Source organism: Rhyacophila brunnea, unplaced genomic scaffold, assembly GCF_057557595.1.
Source record: "Rhyacophila brunnea isolate RB1 unplaced genomic scaffold, BYU_Rbru_1.0 scaffold_1, whole genome shotgun sequence".
In the NCBI taxonomy this organism is placed as follows: domain Eukaryota; kingdom Metazoa; phylum Arthropoda; class Insecta; order Trichoptera; family Rhyacophilidae; genus Rhyacophila; species Rhyacophila brunnea.
The window spans coordinates 23,411,133-23,430,796 of record NW_028232751.1 but is presented as its reverse complement, the minus strand read 5'-3'; the positions used below and the strand labels follow the sequence as shown (position 1 = coordinate 23,430,796).

The following is a 19,664-nucleotide window of genomic DNA, read 5'->3' as shown; positions in this document are numbered from 1 at the left end:
AAAATCGATTGCCACAAAAATGATGATTGTGCAAACATTAGTGTTCTCTACATTTTTTATGTAGGCAAGAGGGCGGAAAACAATTGATGCATTTGAGATGACGTGGTGTTGGCGCCGAATGCTTCGTATTTCTTGGATGCAGCAGAGGACGAACCAGTTAATCATCCAGAGACTACAGATAAAGGAACGGCTCTCGACAATATCTCTGAGACGAATTCTGCAGTTTTTTAAACATATTGTCCGGTGCGGACCAGACAACCTGGAGTGACCTCCAGGGAAGGCGAAGCAGAGTAAGAGCATCTGAAAGTGAAAGAGCTGACTAGGGGCACCATTCATTCTGCCCAGAGAGAAGCGGAAGATCGAGAAAGATGGTCTTGAAGAAAGTCTTGGTCGCTCAAAGGATAGCAAAATTAAAAAGAGGTCACGATCCTAAGCCATGAGTGTACAACCAAGATGAAGGAGGTAGTCGTCTACCAAACAGGTCCCACATTATATAAAATCAACACAAGTCAGAATGGCCATTTTCATTTACTTACATAACATATAACTCGTTTGTAGCCAATTCAAGGATTCTTCTCACCTTTAAACTATAATAAGTATTACGCCCACGTTGGTCGAGTGATCACGCATTCGGCCTATAATGTCATGGGTTCCAAGTTCGAATCCTGGGTCTGGAAAATTCACATGATGTATGTACCTAATAGATTGAGCTTGAAGTGGCTAACATCAATTTCTTGTAAAAAAATAAAAATAATATGTCAATACATTCTCCACTTTGTGGGGGCCCAAATGATCGAACATGATTTAAAAAAATAAATGTGACGCCTGCGATGGCCGAGCAGTAACGTTTCGGCTTATAATGTCAGCATTCCTTGGCCAGGCACGTGTATTTCTACGAAAGGATGTACCTAATAGATTCAGCATTTAGTGGGTAACACCCATTTCTCAAAAATACAATCTCAAAGATAATATATTAATATAAGTAGGTATACTTTTGTGAAAGAATGCTTAAGAGGAAAAGGATAGATAATGACCACACATTCTCAAATTATTAATAATATCAAATAAAAGCAAAGAATAATAATTATTTTAAATACTTTTAATCACCTAAGTAATTATCACAAAATTAAATATTTATATAAACCTCCACCCATACTTAAAAAAGAAAATAACTATTTATAATTATATTAATTCTCGGTATATAAATGATGTGCCTTAAATTAATTTTAATAAAAAACATACATAGGTAATGAATATTAATACTGCGGAACAATACATTGATATTCGTCGAATAAGTGACAATAATATTATACTCACCTCTCTTATATCTCGTATGAGTTTTTGTATGGCAAAATGAGTGACTGCTCCGCACTGCAGTACTTCAGTAATACACCAGTCGATATTCCGCACAACGATTAATAAAATCATATTACGAGCAATCATCACATTTATAAAATGATTATTCGGGAGTATTGGTGATTAATTATCCTTTCAACTAACCAAATCGCAAGCATTTCATAAGGAACCATCGAATTGTAATGCTTTTCGCTAATGCAATATTAAATAAATTTCTTCTTCTTCTTTAGTCACATCCGCTCCTAACTTGGAGCATGTGGACATCATGCGGCGCCTCCAAGAATCTTTGTCGCTAGCCAGCCTTCTTGTGTCATTCAAAGTCATACCAGAACACCATATATAATATTTAGCGGCCTTCCAGAACGCCGGAATCTGTTTTGATTTCGAGAACAAGCAGCCCGGTTGAGGTTTTCTTCTGGCATCCGCTGCACGTTGCCTCTTCACTTTCAGCGTGATGAAAGGTTGTTTGATGCGTTTTCTTATCTCCTCGTTACTCCTTAAGTCATACGGCACACCCATTATCTATCACAAACATCTGTTTACAAAGCTCAATATACGGTTCCATCGTAAGGTGCTATGATTCGTTAACGTAAAGCAGCACTATCAGAATGCAAGCGTTGAATAGGCGGCATTTGCTTAACATTACATAAATATAAACACAACGACAATGTTTATTTATTCTTCATTCAGCAAAGTCTTTTTGTAATAAATTTAAAGGTGAACATTCTCCAAGTAAGTATCGCATTGCTATATTTTTTATTCAATAGCAACAACACTAGTAATATGTTTCCTGCTATGTATTTTGAGATTATTAAGTTGTGAGCATTTAAATGAGCAAACCATGCATTGATATGGTTTTTCACCAGTATGTCTCATAGTATGTGCTTTGAGATTACCGAGTTGCGAACTTTCAAACGAGCATAAATTACATTTAAATGGTTTTTCGCCAGAATGTATCATTTTATGGGTTTTGAGATTATTTGAAAACGAGCATTTGAATGAGCAAATGTCACATGCAAATGGTTTTTCACCTGTATGTTTCACGTTGTGTTTTTTAAGATCACGGAACCGCGAGCATTTAAAAGAACAAATGAGACATTGATAAGGCTTTTCGCCAGTGTGTGTCATTTTGTGCGATTTTAAATCACTGAGTTGCGTGCATTTTAATAAGCATACATCGCATTGATACCGTTTTTCTCCGGTATGTGTCATTTTATGTCTTTTCAGATCACAGAGTCGCGAGCATTTAAATCCGCATTCTTGACATTCGTGTGGTTTTTCCCCACTGTGCGTCATTTGATGTCTTTTGAGATCACTTACTCGCGAGCATTTGAATGGGCAAACCGCACATTGAAACGGTTTTTCGCCAGAATGTATTTTCTTGTGCATTTTGAGATTACCGAGCTGCAGGAATTTTAGCGAGCAAACATCGCATTGATATGGTTTTACACCAGTATGAGTCATTTTGTGTGTTTTGAGATGATTGTTCGAAGAACAATTGTATAAACACACGTCACATTGGTACAGTTTATCGTCAGAATTTCCCACTGCGTTAGTATTAAAATTTTCAGACTTCATGCACGAAATATGGTGGCTTTTTAGGGTACTAGGAGATGCAAATACGGCATGACAATCATTACAAACGAAATTACGTGGAAAATGTATCACTCTTCTTAATCTGATTCGCACTACCTTCAGAAAATATGGTGGTACTTGTATTTCTTGTTTGATATTATGTTCATCTATAGTAATATCCAGATGCTCTATTATTCTCTGTTGAAGACGTTTGGCTGCAGACTCAATTCGTTTGATGAAGTCATCCCCGTTGTCAAATGTGTCCTTACTAGTGGTCACTAGTGGCTTCTCTAAGTAACCTCCTGTAGAACCTCGTTGTGTGGGTGTAATCTACAAAGATCAAGCAGAACGGGACATCTACTAATTTTTAGGTAATAGTATATTGTATATTAAAAAAACGCACATTTCTTCATAGTTTTTAATTATTAATGAAAAAGGAATGGACACGTGAAAATAAATAATTTACGTGGTCTTATATTTTTCTGAAGTTCAAATTTGCCTTGGTTTTGATTTCAAATAAGAATGAATTTTTGGCAGGAATTTAAAATTTACTTTGATAATCAACATTGCTTGTAGAACTGCGACTTGCAACTGTGTTTTTTCTTTCGACTACAACTTATTCATAAGAGAAAGAGACCATTTCAATCGGTGTATACGTGCCGACTGACTCAAATGGAATAGTGCAAAACTTAAATCCATTAGAATTTAAATTCAAATTCCATCAAGTACCTTCTGTGAATACTCATGGAACATTTCTGTATTTTGGTTACAATTGATAAGTTCTTTTTCAATCAATACATCCATTAATTACACTTTGAATATCTTCCCACGTAGGTATTTTGGTTAAAGTCGCTCATTCAAATATTTCTAATTTTTACCATGGGTTGCTGTCTTGCTGAAAACGGGACATTTCGGCGACCAGAAGCTGTGCTTTAGACAACGGGATAGGCTACCTAAAAAGGGAATGGACCCGTGAAAACGGGACGTATGGTCACGTTAATTGAGCGTAGTTATGCACAAAGCAGCCAAGCCACAATTTTGAAAAAAGTGAGTTATTGTAATTTCCATAATCTCACACGTTTGTTTTACGTTCTGCACAAATCAGCCAAGCTGCTGTCATACAAACATCTCATATAAATGCGTTTTAAAGATTTTGCAAATCGCAGAATATGAAATTTTCGATTTGCATAAAGCAACCAAGCTGCTGTCATACAAAAATGTCATATAAATGCGTTCTAAAAATATGCAATATTCGTTTTGCAAAAAGCAGCCAAATGATAATATTATGTACTTACGTAAATTTTTAAAATCGTAACTGTAAGGTGTGTTTTTCTACATTCAATTAATAAACATTATTTTCTCAATTACATTATATGTTTTTCATTTTATTATATGTAATATAATATACAGATTTTTCATATAAAAAATAGTGCCAAGCAGCTAAATATTGATGTATAATTTACAAGTTTTTCGAATTATTTTTAGAATTTTGAAATTTCCATTATAATTTAGTAACTTAGAAGGCTATTTTTAAAGAAAATAATCAAAAATAAAGACTTTTCTTACAAAAATAAGAGATGGCTGCATTCTGCAAAATGCACATTCTAAAAAAAATCATTTTACTCAAAACACCTGGACTGCGAAAACACCAAAATTTCATAGATTATATGCTTTTATCTCTTCAAAAGTTATACAAAATCATGTATATATATAATATCTATCATTCAAAAAGTATACATAGTATACAGAGGCTTTGCTGATTTAAAGAAACACAATTTACATAAAAGTGCTTCTATCTCTGTTTGAGGTTTGTGTGGCTCGGCTTCTTTGTGCATAACTACGCTCAATTATGACCTGGGAACTCAGAAATAATGGGAAATGAAATACCTAACGGATGTCGAGTAGGCAACCGAAATCGAATGTAGAAGAATATGTGATAAATTAAAACACTTGTCAATGATACCGATATCCTGACGCTCATTCAATATTGGTGTATTTGATTACACACTATTTTACGTCTATAATGTGTGGTTCATTATATTATATATAAAAAAAAATTGAAAATTTTGTTTGACCTGGAACGATGCAAGAAGACAAGCGAGCGACAGGGATTCTTGGAGGCGCCTTGTGGTCTCCATACGCTCCAACTAAGGAGCGGATTTGGCCGAAGAAGAAGAGGAGAAGAAAGAAGAAGAATGCTATGGTATGATTAATTGTAAATAATAATGATGCATACCTGATTTAACAGTGGCGTCCATTCCGAGTAAGAACATCCGGGTGCAGGATAAACATATTCAAATGGACGCTTCGTGCTTCACCGAAATCTACATTTGAATTTTCCGATTGGCAAAGAGGTTCAGCCTTTATGTTGATAACGTCTATCGTGCCAGGCTGGAAAAAATAATAATAGATGATTGGCTAATTTAATGCCAGATTTACCTAATGTGACCGTACGTACTGGTATCATGGACATTTGTCTGGATAGTGGTAGTCGAGAGTACGGCAGGTAGAGAGGGGCTAACTGGGTGTGATGTCCACCGCTCGTAAGGCTAACCCCCTACTCTGGTGTATCATATGTACCTATGTGGAATATCATAATATGCAAATATTTATTACTTGGATTCCAAAGTATACATATAATTCTACAACAACTATTAGGCTGTCTGAGCTATTTTAAATGTCCTGTTATTCATTTTTTATGCAATATTGAATATACACAAGGTTTTAAAAATGTTTGATTCTTTATTACTTAGCGTTACGTGCAGTTTAGTTAATTAAACGTCAAACAAACCCTTCCATATCAATATTATATTATATAATATTATTATATTATGTTGTGATGTAAAACCTGGTAATTTTTTGGTTCCTTTGTGCTTTTAAGTAATCAGTTTTGCTGTTCGATCAGTCTCCGTTTCAGTAGAGCTGTCAGTTAAACTGACGTGTATGCCGATTTTAGAGATCCCAGTTCAATTGGCGTATAAATTACTGTGTATTACCGTATTTTTCATACAAATTTTCTAATTTCGATTGAAATATTATTATTTATTATTAACTTGTACCTATATGTTTTACTGCTGGCCACAATATTTAAATTGTGTGCAGAAATTCAACTGTGATGTTACTATAACTATTTTAAAAACATTTTTCGCATGTTGACATCGTTACGCTTACCCTAGCAGGGCGCTCTTAAAGCTTGTTATTCAATCACCGATGTTAAGCAACATCGAGCGCGACTACAACTTGGATGGGTGACCGCTTGGAAACATTTTACTATAATTTTTCATGGTCTAAGATTCAAATTCGCATGAGTTCGAATTAGAGATAGGAAAACTGTTCGATTTTGAAGACTAAGTATACTTACTACCAGTATAAAAAACAGTTAGTATAGAAACTTGTTCCAAAATACTTACTAGTATTTGGAATACTATACAAAGCGTTTGGCGTGCGTATGCGACAAAAGTTTCATACTCAACTGAAACTAAAACCAACTCCATATTAGTATTTGAAATACGTATCGGCTCAGGGAACTCAGACTGTGTATCGGCTTCAATAGAATCGCTAAAAATACTCTGAGCTCCGCTTGTCGAAAATTACCATGTATTATAAAATTTTAAACACATTTTAAATTTATGAATTGTTTTTCTGTTAGGTTACAATATTCTTGTTAACAAAAAAGAAGAAAGAATAAAAATTTTAAACATGTCTTGAGCGGCATATAACAACCCTAAGCCTGTGCGTCATCTCACCACTGTGCTGCGACACAAAATTTATGACCTATTATTCATACATTCGGACGCAATAGACTAATAAAAAAATATACATATATTCAAGTGCTATCTTGTTCGCGCGCAATTAATGTCAATAGTGTTGAAAGTCTACCAAATGTCGAGTGCACATAACAGCGACTCGCAATGATAACATCACAAGTTTTTTGGATAAGTTTATAGGGCCACATATACTGAGTATGGGTAGTTTCATCCGAAACATGAGTATACAAACTGGTGACAGTATTTCCAACTCACCTCTAGTTCGAATCCATCCATCTTCCGACAAATATTATTTTATTTTTATATTGTACTAGCTGAAGTACCCGGCTTCGCACAGGGTCGCTTCGTGGTTAATTTTATCTTAGATATTTGAAAAATAATAAGAGGTAATTATTTTTTTAATATTAAAATATCTGTGTAATACAATATAGCATTATGAAAATAATTCGAATAGGAGTAAAGGTCAAACATAAGAACACTAAATTAAAATCGAATCCAAAATATGAAAACGTTATTAATGTTATTAATATGTAGTAAAAAAAAATCAAAATTGGATGGAACAAACAAACAACAAACTTTGTATTTTATATAATAATAATTTAGAAACCTTCGCAGGTGTGCGCACAACAACTGACAAAAGTTTCATCGCAATCGGATGAATGGTATAGGAACGCATACGAATAGTAGAAGATGATTTTCTAATTCAGAAATCTTCGTGGGCATGCACATGACAACTCACCAAAGTTTCATTGCAATCGCATCAATGGTATAGGAACGCATACGAATAGAAGAAGAAGAAGATGGTTGTACTAATTCAAAAACCTTCGCGGGCGTGCGCACAACAACTGGTCAAAATTTCATCACAATCGGATGAATGGCATAAGATCGCATACAAATAGAAGAAGAAAAAGATTGTTGTACTAATTCAGAAACCTTTGCGGGCGTGCGCACAACAACTGGTCAAAATTTCATCGCAATCGGATGAATGGTATAAGAACGCATACAAAAAGAAGAAGAAAAAGGTGGTTGTACTAATTCAAAAACCTTCGCGGGCGTGCGTACAACAACTGGTCAAAATTTCATCACAATCGGATGAATGGCATAAGAACGCATACAAATAGAATAAGAAAAAGATGATTGTACTAATTCAGAAACCTTTCCGGGCAAGGGCACAACACTTGATCAAGATTTCATTGCAATCGGATGAATGGTATAGGAACGCATACGAATAGAAGAAGATAGAATAAAAGAAGAAGATAGTTGTACTAATTCAGAAACCTTCGCGGGTGTTGGCACAATTACTGACGAAAATTTTATTGCAATCGGATGAATGGAATAGGAACACATACGAATAGAAGAAGAAGATGGTAGTACTAATTCAAAAACCTTTGCGGGTATTACCACAACAACTGACGAAGGTTTAATCGCATTCGGATGAATGGTATAGGGACCATACAAATAAAAGAAGATAGAATGAAGAAGAAAAAGAAGAAGAAGAAGAAGAAGGTTGTACTATTTCATAAACCTTTGCGGGTGTTAACACAACAACTGACGAAGGTTTCATCACAATCGGATGAATGTTAGAGGAACCATACGAATAAAAGAAGATAGAATGAAGAAGAAGAAAAAGATGATGATTTTTCTAATTCAGAAACCTTCATGGGTGTGCATACAACCACTTACCAAAATTTCATTGTAATCGGATGAATGGTATAGGAACAATACGAATAAAAGAAAATAGAATGAAGAAGAAGAAGAAAGTGATGATTTTTCTAATTCAGAAACCTTTATGGGTGTGCATACAACCACTTACCAAAATTTCATCACAATCGGATGAATGGTATAGGAACGCATATGGGACAGACACACAGACAGACAGACGTTCATTTTTATATATTAGTATATTGCGTGTTCGTATTGAATGCACTACCATACCGTTCATCCGATTGCGATAAAACTTTGTCAACTTATTGCTTGCACTTTCGCAATGAGTATAGGCTATACTAATATATAAAAATGAATGTCTGTCTGTCTGTATGTCTGTCCCGTATGCGTCCCTATACCATTCATCCGATTGCGATGAAATTTTGGTAAGTGGATGTATGCACACCCATGAAGGTTTCTGAATTAGAAAAATTATCATCTTCTTCTTCTTCTTCATTCTATTTTCTTTTATTCGTATGGTTCCTATACCATTCATCCGATTGCGATGAAATTTTGGTAAGTGGTTGTATGCACATCGATGAAGGTTTCTGAATTAGAAAAATTATCATCTTCTTCTTCTTCTTCATTCTATTTTTTTTTATTCGTATGGTTCCTATACCATTCATCCGATTGCGATGAAATTTTGGTAAGTGGTTGTATGCACATCGATGAAGGTTTCTGAATTAGAAAAATTATCATCTTCTTCTTCTTCTTCATTCTATTTTTTTTATTCGTATGGTTCCTATACCATTCATCCGATTGCAATGAAATTTTTATCAAGTGTTGTGCCCTTGCCCGTAAAGGTTTCTGAATTAGTACAATCATCTTTTTCTTCTTCTATTTGTATGCGTTCTTATGCCATTCATCCGATTATGATGAAATTTTGACCAGTTGTTGTGCGCACGCCCGCAAAGGTTTCTGAATTAGTACAACCATCTTTTTCTTCTTCTATTTGTATGCGTTCTTATGCCATTCATCCGATTGTGATGAAATTTTTACCAGTTGTTGTGCGCACGCCCGCGAAGGTTTTTGAATTATTACAACCATCTTCTTCTATTCGTATGCGTTCTTATACCATTAATCCGATTGCAATGAAACTTTGGTGAGTTGTCATGCGCATGCCCACGAAGATTTCTGAATTAGAAAATCATCTTCTTCTACTATTCGTATGCGTTCCTATACCATTCATCCGATTGCGATGAAACTTTTGTCAGTTGTTGTGCGCACACCTGCGAAGGTTTCTAAATTATTATTATATAAAATACAAAGTTTGTTGTTTGTTTGTTCCATCCAATTTTGATTTTTTTTTTACTACATATAAATAACATTAATAACGTTTTCATATTTTGGATTCGATTTTAATTTAGTGTTCTTATGTTTGACCTTTACTCCTATTAGAATTATTTTCATATTGCCATATTGTATTACACAGATATTTTAATATTAAAAAAATAATTACCTCTTATTGTTTTTCAAATATCTAAGATAAATATAACCACGAAGCGAACCTGTACGAAGCCGGGTTCAGCTAGTATTTAATATATGTTAATAGGTGAATACATATTGTAATATGCAAAATAACATTTTATAAAATATAACAACCACCGTATGCATCGGTCGTCCAGTGGTAGAATGCTCGCCTGCCACGCCGGCGGCCCGGGTTCGATCCCGGCCGATGCAACTTCGACATTATATTCAAGTTCCAATGTACTTCCGTATAGCGGAGGTACTCAGCATCAGGCTACTGATGTTTTTTTTATTTCTATAAATATAGGTACTGTATTATACCAACCAGCATGTTTAGATAGTTATTATAAAGATAATAGTCATTTTGAGTCGATGAAAAATAAGTAAATATACAAAGCTTTTTCCCAACTGAACTGTCAACTACTGTGACTGAACGGATATGTACTAACTAAACTGATTATCTAAATACACCGCCGTTTCAAAACTGAACGGACCGAAACGGTAACCTTGACTGAGCGAACAACTGAACTGACGTCTAATATCTTTAGAATGGCATTTGATACAATTTGTTTAAAAAAACTAACCTCAATTATACTGTTGGCGTCATCTGCGTATTCTTGCTTTATGTAGATATCGCCATCCGTTGCGTCTACATTCTCTATGGGTACATCAAACCAATGCTGCTGCTCTGCGTCTGATTGTAATTCGTCTGGTTCGCGTTTTACGTCCATTCTGCGTAGGTATTTATCACACCGAGGACAAGGAATTTCACAGCATTTATTATAAAGTTTGACATCCAGTGCTGCCATATTTTGAAAGTGGAATTATAGTACAGTGCCTTCAAATCATAGTATTTGGGCAAAAAATATAGTACGCGTTGAGTGACCAATAATTTTCTGCATTTTCAAAAAATTAAATGTGCGGTAATTACCGTCTTGATTTTTGTTTGCTTCAATATATCTGGCGTAGAAATCATTTAAAAGTGGAGACATGGCGAACTTTTTTTTTGTCATTTTGATTTCCTAAGCTCCATTTTTTTTATGAATGCCTTCTCTTTGTCGTTTTATATCAGTGAATGCATTAATGGTCCTTGGATTGATTTATTCACTCAAGTTTTTAAAAAATTCAACCAAATAGACAAGTTTAACAACAATATTATCGTTCCTAAACAAACTTGCCTCAAATTTCAACATTATGATTAATTTGACCCTTTTATTTCATTTTTTACGAGATAGCCATTGCGCTTCACAATACTATAGAAGTGAGGGATTATAAAATAATTAGTCTTCATATTTGCAGAAAGTTTGCAAACAACCTTTTATAGGACGGTATTTTGTCTAGTTTATAACTATCGGCCGATTTATAAACTGTGCATTTGCAAACTGCAAATCTGTGGCTACATTAATTTTGTTAAACTTTTCGCGCCTCCCTTGGCAACCTCTGCGCCTCCCAATTTAGAAATCGCTGTGTTAAGTAATTAACGTCACCTTTTTTAAGACATGGGGACTATTTTTTTTTGCTTCTCACGGATTATTTTGGTGTTGTTTTTCTTCTTTTGGCAACTTTTTTTCCAATTTCTCAAAATTATAGTATTTTGGGGGTACTATACCTGTTTTATATCGTACATAGTACGCAGATGAAAGTTATAGTACAAATACTATAATTATAGTACGGTTGGCAACACTGTTGACATCTCACATCTCACATCTGACATCAGTGTTACCATCTTTTCAAAGCGGAATTATAGTAGAGAGCCTCCAAAATTATAGTATTTGGGGAAAAATATAGTACGCGTTGTCGTCTGTTGAAAATCTATGTACCTATATGTCATGGGCCCCATATCGTGAATCGGGCACCCAAGCTAGGATCTTTGGCGGGCCCCTCTAACTATCGCTAAGGATAAAGACAGTGTGACGCTCTACAGTAGCGTTTTCCAAATAATGGTGTACGCAATAAAATTAATGTGTATGTTTTAGTGTTTTATTGTTAATTTTAATACGTCCATTTGTCACGTTGACGTGTATATGTCATTTGTTACATTCCACATGTCGAGTATTGATACAAAATTCAAAATTGTATTGTACAACCACATAACTTTAAATAATAATAATGTTGAAGGAAAATAGCGACTTTTTTACTATTCAAGCAAATTTGTGATTGGTGTTTATCTCAATTATCTGGTCGACTTGCCTCGCCGGGCCCCTCCTGAGTCCAGGCGCCCAGGCTAGAGCCCTGTCAGCACTCCCCTTGTGGGGGCCATGGTAAAGGTACCTAGGATTTTTGTTTCTCTGAAAAAAATAACGGAAATTTGAGAAACTCCGAGACCCCTTTTTCGAAGAATTCAAGATATTTCATTCAAGGGACTGTTTTACGTTTTCCGAGCATTTTTTCCAAGTTCTTCAAATCTTCTTATTTTGCGAAATTATTGTAATTTTCACCAATTTAACGAACGGAAATATCGAAATTTTAGTACTTTTACATATTTTTTTCCGATATTCAAAATTATAGTATTTTGGGCGTACTATACCTGTTTTATATCGTACATAGTATGCTGACCAAAATTATAGTACAAATACTATAATTATAGTACGGTTGGCAACACTGCTACCCAATCAAGACTCACAGCTGGACATAATCTGACATTCGAATGACGTTTTCAAAATGGCGGTCATATGTTAGTTAGTAGTTCCATTTTTGACCGTTCTTTAGATTTAGTTTGTACCAGGAATACAAACTGCCACTATGCATGGGTTTTATAGACTATGAGAAGGCGTTTGATTCGATAAAGAAATGTTCAATACTCGACGCACTCAGAAAACAAGGAATCCCTGGACGCTATATAAATATTTTCAATAATATATACAGTAGCGCAACAGCATCTGTAAATCTCCATAAACCATCGCGCAGATTTCCTATCAGCAAAGGAGTCCGACAAGGTGATACAATCTCACCTAAACTATTTACAGCTACCCTTGAAGACTTATTCAGGCAACTTGACTGGAATGACAAAGGGATCCCCATAAATGGAGAATACCTGAGTCATCTGCGCTTTGCCGATGACATAGTAATTTTCTCGCAAGACTCAGAAGACCTCCAAAGCAGAATGCAGGAACTCGCTGAAGTAAGCAACAAAGTAGGTTTGAAAATAAATGTAACAAAGACGAAAGTCATGTTCAACTGCTTTGCAGGCCAAAAAGAGATCCTCATCAATGGCACTCAGCTCGAACAGGTGAAAAGCTACATCTATCTGGGACAACAAGTATCTATAGATGGATGTATATTTGATGAAATTGTTCGCAGAGTAAAGCTAGGCTGGAGTGCTTTTGGCCGCCTGAATAATGTCTTCAAAAGTGACCTTCCACTGTGCCTAAAGCGCAAAGTGTTCAACCAGTGTGTGCTTCCCGTGATGACATATGCGTGTGAAACATGGACCCTAAGTAAAAGAGAGATCCAGAAACTTAGAGTAGCACAACGTGGTATGGAGAGGTGCATGCTGGGCATAACGCGAAAGGACAAAAAGAGGAATGAGTGGATAAGGAAGCAGACAAGGGTTTGCGATGTAATAGAGTTTATTAAAAGCCTTAAATGGAGATGGGCTGGACACATAGCTCGAAGAAGAGACAATCGTTGGACAAATCTAGTCATCCAGTGGTATCCAAGAAGTACAAAACGTCCACAAGGTAGACCTAGAGGCCGCTGGATCGATGAAATGATAAAGTTCTGCGGAAGTACGTGGCAACGCAATGCACAGGACCGAGAGAAGTGGAAGCAACTTGAAGAGGCCTTCATCCAGCAGTGGATAGATTCAGGCTGATGATGATGATGATGATGATGACATAGGTATAATTTATTGTTTACTACTTACGTAACAATCTGGTTGCTAGAACCTCTAGCAACCAACAGTGTTGTTATTTGCTTCAATGTTTTTGTTATATAAAATTAGAAAAGCCCTATCTTCCTTTCTTTGTCAGCTAAATTTGTAAATTATTGTTTAATTAAGTACCTACTTAGGTACCTATATTATGCCGGCGCTCCATTGGTACGCAAGTCAGACGATTTATAGTCTTCCCAAACCTATTTTTCGCGTGGAGCATTCTAGATCTGCGGACTTTTCCGCAGATCAGGCTCGTGGATTTCAAAGTCCGAGTTGCCAGACTTCGTCCGTCGATCACTAAGAAATTCGATTTGATATTAATACGCAATCATTCGGACCGAAAAAAATCTGTAATTGTTTTAAACTTTTTCATTGGTTAATTTGTTAATTTACACATTAGAAAATGAGAGATTTACCAATTATTTTTTTATTTGTATTTATGAAATTCATAAAAGAAAACGTAAAACTTGTGTTCTTTTCACTACTACATCATTTTATGCCAGTCTACATATAAATAACCCAAAATTATAGGATTATCGGAAGACGTTACGATAATCGCAACTTTTGACTTTTAACAGCTCGACTTTTTTATTCGTTCGTTGATCAGTAGCAGAGCATAGGCAAATCGGACGATTTTAATTATTATGCCGGCGCTCCATTGGCGAGCCAAAAGTCCAATCGTCCGATTTGTATATGCCCTGCTACTGATCAATGAACGAATAAAAAAGTCAAGCTGTCAAAAGTCAAAAATTGCGATTATCGTAATGTCTTCTGATAACCCTATAATTTGGTGTTATTTATATGTAGACTGCGTAAAATAATATAGCAGTGAACACAACACAAGATTTACGTTTTCTTTTATGAATTTCATAAATACAAATAAAAAAATAATTGGTAAATCTCTCATTTTATATTGTGTAAATTGACAAATAAATCAATGACAATGTTTAAAACAATTACAGATTTTTTTGCGGTCCGAATGATTGCGTATTAATATCTAATAGAATTTGCATTGCGATCGACGGACGAAGTCTGGCAACTCGGAGGTAAAATATCAAACATGTTTGAAATCCAACGAGCCTGGTCTGCGGATTAAAAAGTCCGCAGACCTGGGGTGCTCCACGCGAAAAAAAAAGTCCGAAGACTGTAAATCGTCTGACTTGCGTGCCAATGGAGCGCCGGCATTATTGTCCTCGGACTTTTGGCTCGCCAATGGAGCGCTAGCATTAGATTATCGAGTAAAAAAATCTTTGTACAATTTCAAGTATTTCAGTATTCAAGTTGATAAATTTATATTCAAACCAAAATATAGGGCTCAATTTTCTGGGGCTATTGACATTGAATACAATTTTTGCGTTTATTATTGTTTATTGTTTGTTCATTATCTATGAATCCTGTTTCCTGTTTTGGACGCTACCATATCCATAGACAATATAGACGGCAGACGCTAATCGCCATTGCCTAGTGCCGGCAAATCGTAATAATGTCTCTCTTGAAAGTAGATAAACGCCGGCATAGGCATTTATAGTTAATTCGCGTTCTTTAAAATAAAGTGCATCCATTTTTCTTCTATATAATCGGCATTCATTGGTGGATTGTAGTGCGGTGGTCGGAATAAGACAGATGTCTCATTGTTCCTGCACCTACATCGACTGAGTTTTCTGCTGAAAGTTGCTAGAGGGTAAGCTATATTTACATTCACACTTTCGCGTTGTTTTATGGGAAAATAGTCATATTTTAACTAGGATTACATTCGATGCATTGATGATGCAACAATGTCGTAGAAGAGCTGGTAATAGTCGTAGAAGAATGGGTAGCCATTTTTCGACTGTTAACCGCTCGCATCGGCCACGTTGTATCACGTAAAATAATCATGTCGCCAGTTCGTTCAGTCGCCGTTTCAGATTTGGTCAGTTCAGTTTTGAAATTACAGTGAACCCATCCTCCACGTCTCCGTTCTAGTTTCAGCTGCCTGCGCATCTATTCTATACACAAAACTGCTTTCGGCTCGCTACGGCAGCTATCTAGAGTAGGAAAGTATCAAAGTATTATTAGAACTTATTGTAACAATTACACTAAGTTAGTCGTCTAAACAGTCAAAACTGACTTGCTCTGAAATTTAGCATAGCTAACAGACGTGCTGTTAAGCACTTATTGTAACAATTACAACTTACTTATTGTAATTACAATAAGTGCTAATACTTCGATACTCTCCGACCCTAGATAGTTGTTGTAGCGGTCGAAAGCAGTCTTGTGTAGAGAATAGATGCGCTGCTTCAGCTTTTGCATTTACCCAGAAACGGAGACTGAACGGACAACTAAACTGATCATTATAAATGACATTAATAAAACTTCAGTTCGCTTTCATTATGTTAAGGAAGTACATGAGTCTGACATTAATTTCATTTTACATTCACTTATTTTCACCTAGATTGATTTGGGCGAAAGGTTGTTATCAGCTTTTGAAACACGCGTGTGTAGCCCGATTTACTACGACGAGTACCGTATGTCACGGGCCTAAGAGGTTAATGAGATGTTATCATGAATGTCTGTTTTACAGTTATTATTTTTTCGCAGAAAGCCGCAGCTCAGGTCTCAATGGAGGTGCACAAGTTAGAAAAAACCCAAGGACTCATGCCCATCGCCTGTGGTGATAGCTACTATGAATATCTTCTCTAACAATGGTTGCAGACCGGAAGACCGGATACTTGACTAGTATGTATTATGTTTTCTAATTGTTTTTTTCTCTGTATATAAATATGTATAACGTGTTTGTGTATGTATATTAGCTACTGTCATTGCGAAATTACAAAATATGTGTCATTCATGGGTTGATATTACATAATTTTCATGTTCTTCAAGAAAGTATAACCTCCAATCCAGTAACATAAATATTTACATATTGTTTATGTCACATGAGATAAAATTAGCAGATCTGTGCGTGACTTATTGTTGATTGTAGAAAGGATTTAAACCTTATGTTTGTTTCAAATAATTCTCTAACAAAAGTTGAAAACTGAGGCCCATAATGCAGTGGGCCCTTTCGCAGATGGACCCTCTTCCTGATATGTGGTAGCTACATAAATTTATTTTTGCGTTTTATTTATCTTAGTTTAACAATGCAGTTTATTGCATCTAATTAAACATCTTGTATGCCTAATATCCATTTTCTGATTAAGACATCCCCAAGTTGATTCTTTTCTTCTCACTCTATGTATTGGTTTATTTATTTAAAAAATTGTGATCTATTCGTATCCATCCCATAAATATAAATTTATTGCAAGATATATGTCTCACCAACATAATTTTCCTCCCGGCCCCGTGAAGCGATAGCGTTGCTGTATTCAATAATTGGCGTATGCTGACTAAAATCTTTTATATGAATACAGTAGAACCTTGGTAATTCGAAATCCAAGGGACCCTGAAAATTTGATTTCGAATTAGCAAAATTCTCTATAAATCGAAATTTCCGAAAAAAGATGCGAAAACCCCAAATATCTCAAATGCAATTTTGGTAGGCGAAATAAGAGTGGTGTTTAGTATTGAAATTCATTGTGTTTATTTATGCAAATACCAAATTAATCACAATATCCACGATATCTATTAAAATGAATTATAAAACATTTCGGTACTGTTCGGTTATACGGAATACAGCGGAAAACGCATTTTGACAATAGCCGATAAACTGGATTGTTTGTTAGGTTAACCTAACCCAACCCAACCTAACTTAAACTAATCCAAACTAACAAATAATCCAGTTTATCGGCTATTTTCAAAATGCGTTTTCCGCTGTATTCCGTATAACCGAACAGTACCAACATTTCTAATGAAATGATAACTTGTTTGTGTATTTTACGTTGATAGCCATATTGTGGTTAAGTTACATGTCAATTATAATAAAAACACTAACCCCATAGGCTCTATATTACGACCGTACACCCTGGATAAACGTCAGATTTCTTTGTTCAATACTTGAAAGCATCTAAGCGAGATTTTTTGACCACACAATCATGGAAAAAACCGCTATTATATGGCGAAAACGCTACTATAAGCGTAGACAATAAGTACAAATATAAAAATCATTTACAATGTAAGTATAAAATTCAAACATTTTAAATTAATAAAATTCACCCTTTTCAAAAATCAGTATAAATAGAGTTCGCTAATGCATTTCGTAAAATTTAAATAATTATAAAGTAACCTAAGACATTCGTGCACACACCAAAGCGAATTATTCGCAGCGAATATTCGCCAATCAAGCTCGTATTGGCTTACGGGAAAGAGCACGCGACGCTCAGATTTCGGAAGGGAATTAAGTTATTTTCTTACAAAGTTCAATATGGAGCGCTGCGATTGTTTGACGTTTCGGTATCGAGCATTCAAATAATATATCAATAATTTTATATTATCATTGATACAATAATTTGTCTCCGACACTGTCATCCATTCGCATTTACCCCGTCAAAATAACCCGAAAAAAGCACCCGCATCGATATGGAAGGTCCGGTCAAAAGAGTCTCAAAAAATAGCCAAATATATGACAAATTGGATGGCTTTCATTGTATCTTTTGGTCCCCTGCGTGAATAAATGTTACGTTTGTTCATTAACAACAGGTAAGTAGGAAGCATTACAGCGGCATTGGCTTTTTTGAGACTCTTTTGACCGGACCTTCTGTACCGATGGCGGGTGCGTTTTTTTGGGATATTTTGACGGGGTACTTGGTGAATATTCGCGTTGGTTTGTGCGAGCCTTAAACCTTCGTATAAAAACACTCTAAATAGTTAGGTAGGTATGCGAAAATAAGGAACATTTTTCAAAATAACGTTATAGATAACAATATTTTATATATAAAATTGAGCCGTGTTAACTAAACGACATTGTTATAATTTCAGATAATTCCGACTCAAATTTGATCAATAAAATAAGAAATACGAGTGAAAATGGCTTGGATGACTTTTATTTACAACACAATCAACATTTTAATTACATTTTTTAGTACAACACAATCAAATTATCATTAACAATATTAAATTTATTATAAGTACGATTATTATGTCTGAATATGAATTATTTATTGTTAATTGCTACTATTTGACAATATATTTTTCCATTGAATATCTTCCATTTTTGGCATGTTTTTTTTATTTATTTATATTACCTTTTTGTCTAACGCGAGTTATGAAGGCAGTATGATGGATGTTTGTGAATATTATTTAAGTATAGGAATTATTCTACGATAGTTCGTAGTGCCAGGAAAGTTCACATAAACACGTCATGTCATGTGTGAATAAAGAGACAATATAGCAGTTTTGTGTTTAACTATTTGATTGTGCGCACAATATACTTTATTTGCTAGTACATATTTGGCCATATGCGATTAGCTGAGCGGGTCAATTTTTGAAATTTTGCGTTTGCCTGTAATATTGCTTACCATTTCAGCGCGATGATTATTTGGTTGCTGTCGAAGGGATTCAAGAATTGCTTGTCAGGCATACCTTACCTAATATATTTGCTATTTGTAGGAGAACTAGTTTCAAGTGGAAAATCACAAAAAGTAAATGGAATTCTACTCTCTACTCTGTATTAGTCTTTTATAATGAAAAATATCAGTACCTCGCAGGCAAACAGATGCAACTGCCACATTCCCAATTGTTCATGAGAGCCTAAAAACAATTTATATTTTAGATGAATGTATAACTTCAAAGAGAATGTCAGATATCACTAATTTAATACCGAACCTATGCCTTTTTTGAAGGTATAAATTGTTTAAATATTAGTTGTCTTTTAAATAATGCTTTCGTCTATTATGCAGAGATTTTCATTAGGCAACATTGAGTCTGAACAAAATTTTGCAGTGGTCAGGAAGTGTTCTAATTTTATCAAGTCTATCTCTGTAGGGCGTCACTGACAATGAATTAAG

At 35.1% G+C, this 19,664-nt stretch overlaps 1 protein-coding gene and 1 long non-coding RNA gene across 7 annotated transcripts in view; one reads left to right on the top strand and one right to left on the bottom strand.

Annotated features, from left to right (window-relative positions):
• Positions 1–1,091: 1,091 nt before the first annotated feature.
• On the bottom strand, positions 1,092–10,664 carry LOC147079587 (uncharacterized). Of its 2 annotated transcripts, XR_015069999.1 has the most exons (4): positions 10,454–10,664; positions 6,342–6,684; positions 5,168–5,322; positions 1,092–3,261 (listed from the first exon to the last, which is right to left on the bottom strand). It is a non-coding gene; the product is annotated as an uncharacterized LOC147079587 (long non-coding RNA). The 2 variants fall into 2 exon arrangements; XR_015069998.1 differs by lacking the exon at positions 6,342–6,684.
• Positions 10,665–15,158: 4,494 nt separating this feature from the next.
• The window catches only part of LOC147079586 (endoplasmic reticulum mannosyl-oligosaccharide 1,2-alpha-mannosidase-like), a 54,440-nt gene continuing 49,934 nt past the window's right edge, over positions 15,159–19,664 (top strand). For all 5 annotated transcript variants that reach the window (XR_015069997.1, XR_015069996.1, XM_085942340.1 and 2 more), the window contains exons 1-2: positions 15,159–15,424; positions 16,321–16,458. Coding sequence is in view for 1 of the 5 variants with exons in the window: in XM_085942351.1 (XP_085798477.1) it covers positions 16,425–16,458 (34 nt within the window). In the remaining 4 variants the exon portion in view is untranslated. The remainder of the gene's footprint in view (positions 15,425–16,320; positions 16,459–19,664) is intronic.